The sequence below is a fragment of the Lepus europaeus genome, chromosome X (genome assembly GCF_033115175.1).
Source record: "Lepus europaeus isolate LE1 chromosome X, mLepTim1.pri, whole genome shotgun sequence".
Taxonomy (NCBI): domain Eukaryota; kingdom Metazoa; phylum Chordata; class Mammalia; order Lagomorpha; family Leporidae; genus Lepus; species Lepus europaeus.
This window is the reverse complement of record NC_084850.1, coordinates 133,162,164-133,168,163: the sequence shown is the minus strand read 5'-3', so window position 1 is coordinate 133,168,163 and position 6,000 is coordinate 133,162,164. Positions and strand designations below refer to the sequence as shown.

The 6,000-nt window shown below is 41.7% G+C and overlaps 1 protein-coding gene across 1 annotated transcript in view; it reads right to left on the bottom strand.

The window, feature by feature from the left end:
* Window positions 1–2,550: 2,550 nt before the first annotated feature.
* The window catches only part of CLTRN (collectrin, amino acid transport regulator), a 58,958-nt gene continuing 55,508 nt past the window's right edge, over window positions 2,551–6,000 (bottom strand). Inside the window, exon 7 of the mRNA XM_062183156.1 lies at window positions 2,551–3,471. Coding sequence (XP_062039140.1) covers window positions 3,315–3,471 — 157 coding nt within the window. The 3' untranslated portion in view covers window positions 2,551–3,314. The remainder of the gene's footprint in view (window positions 3,472–6,000) is intronic.

The following is a 6,000-nucleotide window of genomic DNA, read 5'->3' as shown; positions in this document are numbered from 1 at the left end:
ATTTGGTTAAACAGCTTCTGGATTCAACTAGTATGCAGGCGGAGGCAGCTTTACCTACTACGCCGCAGCACCAAACCCACCCCCCCATCTTTACCTTTGCCTTTCAAATAAAAAAAATGTTTAAAAAGAAAGAGGAAAACCAAGCACTATACTGTGTCTTGACCACTGCCTCTAAGAATATTATATTTAGTGTAAAGATACAGACTGTAAACAAATATATAAAACAAAGTGCTATTATCATTATAATTTTTTTTTTGACAGGCAGAGTGGATAGTGAGAGAGAGAGAGAGAGACAGAGAGAAAGGTCTTCCTTTTTGCCGTTGGTTCACCCTCCAATGGCCGCTGCAGCCGGCACATCGTGCTGATCCGAAGCCAGGAGCCAGGTGCTTCTCCTGGTCTCCCTTGCAGGTGCAGGGCCCAAGGACTTGGGCCATCCTCCACTGCCTTCCCGGGCCATAGCAGAGAGCTGGCCTGGAAGAGGGGCAACCGGGATAGAATCCGGCACCCCAACCGGGACTAGAACCCGGTGTGCTGGCGCCGCAAGGCGGAGGATTAGCCTGTTAAGCCACGGCGCCGGCTTCATCATTATAATTTAAACTGAGTATACATATAGTGAGGTTACAAAGCAATAGTTAATTCTATCTGGTTGGATGTGGGGAGAAAGTGAAGTGGGTTATGAAAATGTTGATGGAGACAAGGCTGTATCAGGACTTTGGTAAGACCTACAGCTCTCTTACTTTTCTAGTCTACTTCCTCCATAAAAACATATTTTAATAACTTAACTATAGTACAGTGAAATAAGAGTAATTCTCCGGGTGCTCAGGAACACATCACCAGGAAGGCCAGCAAAGATCTCCCTGAAAGTCAAATGTTTAAATGAGAGAGCCTAAAGAAAGGTTGGAAGAGTGGCTGAGAGGCAGAGGGAATGGCTCGGCTAGTTAAAAAAGCCTGGAAATGAGTGATCTATGTATATAAGACATCAGAGAAGAAGGGGAGGGGGGCAGTGTTGTGGTATAGTGGGTTAAGCCACTACCTGCAGCACCAGCATCTCATAAAGACATCTGTTAGAGTCCATTTGGGGAGTGAACCAGCAGATGGAAGACCTTTGTCTCACTCCACCCCCCCTTTCAAATAAATAAAATAAATTTTTTTTAAAAGAAGGGTTGGAGATAAAAGAAAGGGAGATGAGGGTCAAACCTCAGCAGGCCCTGTGTTAAGGAGCTTGGCTTTTTCCTAAGGACTGTGAAAAGCCATTTCGGTCTCTTTGTTGGGAGCCAACAGGAACAGGTTTGCATTTTGATACTCATTCAAGCTGCATTGCAGTCAATGGACTAGTAGATATTCTGGGGAGGCTCTAGGTCACCTCTTCAGATGCTGGGAATACTGGCTGTTGAAGGTTTCTAGCCTACTCCTTCAACGGAAATTGCATCCAGCCACAGTGAACTGCCTTTCCCAAGTGTAGACTCTCCCAGCGAGCACTGAGAGCCAGGAGTGGCTAATGTGGAGGTCTAAAGCCAGGCCTCCTTTTTCTCAATCAGAAACAGCCCCAGCCTCTGAGCTCCGTGAAGGATTGCTGGTTACTTCACCCTCTACCTAATTCTGGTCTATTAGTTACCTACAGCTGCACAACACAGTACCATAAACTTAATGGCTTAAAAAATACACATTTATCATCTTGGCACACAGCTTAGCTGAGTCCTCTGCTCAGGCTGGAAAGTGTTGGCCAGACTGAATTCTCACCTACAGATGTGACTAGATGTGACAAAAATATGCTTTTAAGCTCACTCTAGTTGTTGGAATTCATTTCCTTCTGGCTGTAGGACTGACCCAAGCTTTTTTCTGGCTGTTCACTGGAGGCTGTCTTACATCCCAAGAGGTCACCAGAAATTCATAGAGGTCACCAGAAATTTGTAAAGGCCACCCACAGTTTCTTTTACATTGGCTTTGCCAACATGGCCACTTAGTGAATGAAGCCACCAAACAGCCTCCAGAATAAGTCTGCTATTGCTTCTCAGCCTCTTGGCTAAGATCAAGCGCAGAATAAGTCTGCTAGCAAGACAGACTCATGTGAGTCTTTTAAAAGTTCATGGAAAGTGCATGTTAACTTTTCATTTCATTTTTCCATGAACTTTTCAAAGTATTCATATAATATAAAGTAATTGTAGGAATGTGAGAGAGAACTCATCATCTTTTCTCTATTCTTTTCATTAGAAGCAAGCAAAGCAAAGTCCCATACTCACGCAAGGGGAGGGGTCACATGAAGATGTCAGCAACAGGAGATAGGAATGATGGAGGCCACCTTAGAAACTGTCTGTCACACTTGCCTTCCTCTCTTCTTACAGGTGTCTCCTGAGAGCACTCCCCAGTAAACCTTCTGTCTGCAACTACGCATTTTAGAATCTGTATCGAAGGAGCAACAACAGAGGCAGGGAAGTAATTTAGAGGCTGCCGATGTAACATTAACTATGGTGACAGCAGTAGGAGATTGAGTAGCAAATTTTATTTCCATTAATAAAGGCATAATCATTATTATTGGAATTTAGAATGACACATAGCTTATCTGCAAACAAAATCAATATCAAAACTGTAAGATGTCTTCGAACACAGACACATACAACAAAAATAATTCATTTCTAGTGCTGTAGAGCACATTAAACATAACTAATAAAAATTAGTCTCACTAGGTTCTACAGTATGAAAATAAATCTCAGACCACAATCTGTCACATGCTAAAAATGAGAGGATTAGCACTGTTAAATTAGCATATATTGAGCTTCTCAAAACCAACAAATAAACTTCTCTATTGGAGACTGATATTCAGAAATCGTATAGGCAACTGTTGGTACAATAGCAGAAGAAAATTCTAACCTGCATATCAACACTCCTTTTTATCTATTCAATTTACTTAATTACTTAGTGTTATACAGAGTAGTGTAATGAATATTCAAAAAGGATTTTCAATTGTTTCTATATAATATTATAGATATTTGTCACTGAAAAAACTATTTTTTAGGTCTTCAAAATGTGAATACACACAACACACGTATCTGGCTTATTTCCGGAAATATTTAAATCAGTAACTACAAATACCTCATGACTTGAAAAATATTTTAGATTATTATTAATAGATAACAGCCTATGATTTCATGGTCTTCATGCTTATAACCAATTCCTTTCACTGTGAAGCATGTTTAAAATTTCTTACAAAAGAAGAATGATGAAACAAAATACATCATCTGCCTTTGGTATTTGGGATGCTCAGCAGTTGCAAAGAAACCAGTGTTGATTTTCTTGGGGAAGCAGAACAGCAGCCTTCAGAGAGGGGTGAGCCGCTCCTCCTCTGTCATGAAGGCATCATTAACGCACCCTCCCTTCATGTCCAGCGGATCGCAGCGGATACCATTTTCAATTGTGATTGTGTTTTCACACTTATCTTCGGCATCACCAACTTCAGATGGTCCTTCGTTCTTCCTAAAAGCACAGAAAAAGAGTAATTGGGATCTGGGAAGAAAAAGCATGTCTGAGTATGGTACAAACATGGAAAGCAGAAAGAAGAATAGGGACCTTAAAAAGACAAAGTAATGGATAGTGTGTGTTTTCAAATAAATTTCGAAGACGATAAAAACTTCGAGAGATGAAAACATGCTATAAAGGTAAAAAGTCTGCAAAGATAATATACACATATTGATTGGAACAAATGGTCTTATTTAGAATACTAAAATATATATGAATATGTTTATGAATGAATGCATATGTATATGAATGAATATGCACATATGTACATATGTATACATTCACACACACAAAGTGCATGAAGGGAGGGGAGGAAAAGATGGCAAATTGCTAAGTTTAAAAATTTAGTTCAGGAGCCGGTGTTGTGGCATAGTGGGTAAATCTGCAGCCCACGGCACTGGCATCCCATATGTTCCACTTCTGATCCAGCTCCCCATTTATGTGCTTGGGAAAGCAGCAGAAGATGGTCCAAGTGCTTGGGACCCTGCATCCATGCGGAAGATCTGGAAGAAGCTACTGGTTTCTGGCTTCAGCCTGACCCAGCCTCAGCCACTGTGGCTGCTTGGGGGAGTGAACCAGAGGTAGATGATTTCTCTCTCTCTCTCTCTCTCTCTCTGTGTGTGTGTGTTTGTGTGTGTGTGTATGTAAGTAACTCTTTCAAATAAATAAATCTTTAAGAAACATTTAGTTCTAGGAGCAGGCATCAGGTGTAGTGGTTAAGACAACACTTGGGATGCTAGCATCCCATATTGATGTTCTTAGGTTAGAAAACTGGGTCTGCTTCCAGTTCCAGCTTTTTGCTAATACACACCCTGAGAAGAATTAGGATGGCTCAAGTAGTCACATGGCAGACTTAGATTGAGTTCCCTGCTCCTGGCTTCAGTCTGGTCCGGTCCTGGCTATTGCTATTTAGAGAATGACCCAACAGATGGGGAGGTCTTTCTGTGTGTGTGTGTGTGTGTATTTGCTTTTCAAATAAATAAAATAAAAATTTTTAACTATAAACCAAAAAAAAATTAGCTCTAGGGAAACAAATTAATACAAAATTGAATTTAGTAAAATAAATTATTCTCACAGGATTTGACAATTCATGGTCCACAGATGTTGAGTGAAAATCAAATTAAAATGAGATATTAGAAAGCAAATTCATATTACTTTTTATAAAGTAACTTAGGGCCGGTGCTGTGGCATAGTAGGTAAGCCACTGTCTACAGTGCTAGCATCCCATATGGGCGCTGGTTCAGGTCCCAGTTGTTCCACTTCTGATCCAACTCCCTGCTAATGCATCTGGGAAAACAGCAGAGCATAGCCCAAGTGCTTGGGCCCTTGCACACACGTAGGAGACTCGGATAAAGCTCCTGGCTCCTGGCTTTGGCCTGGCCCAGCCCTGGCTTTTGCAGCATGAACTAGCAGATGGAAGGTCTCTCTCTCTCTCTCTCTCCCTCCCTCCCTCCCTCTCTGCAACTCTGACTTTCAAATAAATAAATAAATCCTTCAAACAAACAAAAGAAAGCAAGCAACTTGTAGATACTGCTGCTTGGCTCATTATAAAACAGTTGTGTTCATTTGTAAGTCAAATTTCTGGAACTTAGAGAACATTTTCTGATTTACATTACATACAACTCATAGCTGTGACTTTAAGTCATTGCAAAAAACTCTACATGACAAGATAAATTTTTGGCTTTCTCATACCCTGACCTTTTGTAGATCCTTCTATCTTAATCCAGGTGGTAAGCATATCTTTAATATTTCCTTGAATGTGAAAGCTGTAGCCTTAAATTAAAAAATCTTTTCTGTCTTCTGTGAATGACTAAGATCTACAGCCAATTATGCTTTGCTATCAGAGTAAGGGAATAATGGGTGCCTATAGGCAACCAGAGGGAGGATGGGTTTCTCTGAGGCTTCTCACAGGTTGGGTATCAGGCACATCCTTCCACAGTGGCACCACAGAAGCAGGCTTCCAGGCTTTCCAAGGATCAGCTTGTCCAGGAATCTATGTAAACCCCAAAGAGGCAGGCTCGAAGGAATGACCAGGCTGGGATGTTGGGCATTGCTGTGGTGACCAGGGTTACCTTCTATCACTATGGGAGTGCTTTAGGACCATGATGAGTCTCTGACAGATGAGAAGGTGCCCTGATGATGACCAAGTCAGCACTGCATGAGAGGTTATTTTAATATGATTTGTATTTTTATATCTATTTATTTGAAAGGTAGAGAGAGAGAGAGACTCTTCCACTAGTTCACTCCCCAGATGACTGCAAAAGCCAGGCTTGGGCCAGGCTGAAGCCAGGAGCTAGGAATTCCATCTGGGTCTCCCATGTGGGTGGCAGGGCCCAAGCACTTGGGTCATCCTCTGCTGCCATCCCAGGTGCATTAGCAGGGAGCTGGATTGGAAGCAGAGCAGCCGGAACTTGAACCGGCACTCCCATATGTGATGCTGGCATCAAAAATAGTATCATAAACCACTGTACCACTGTGCCTGACCCT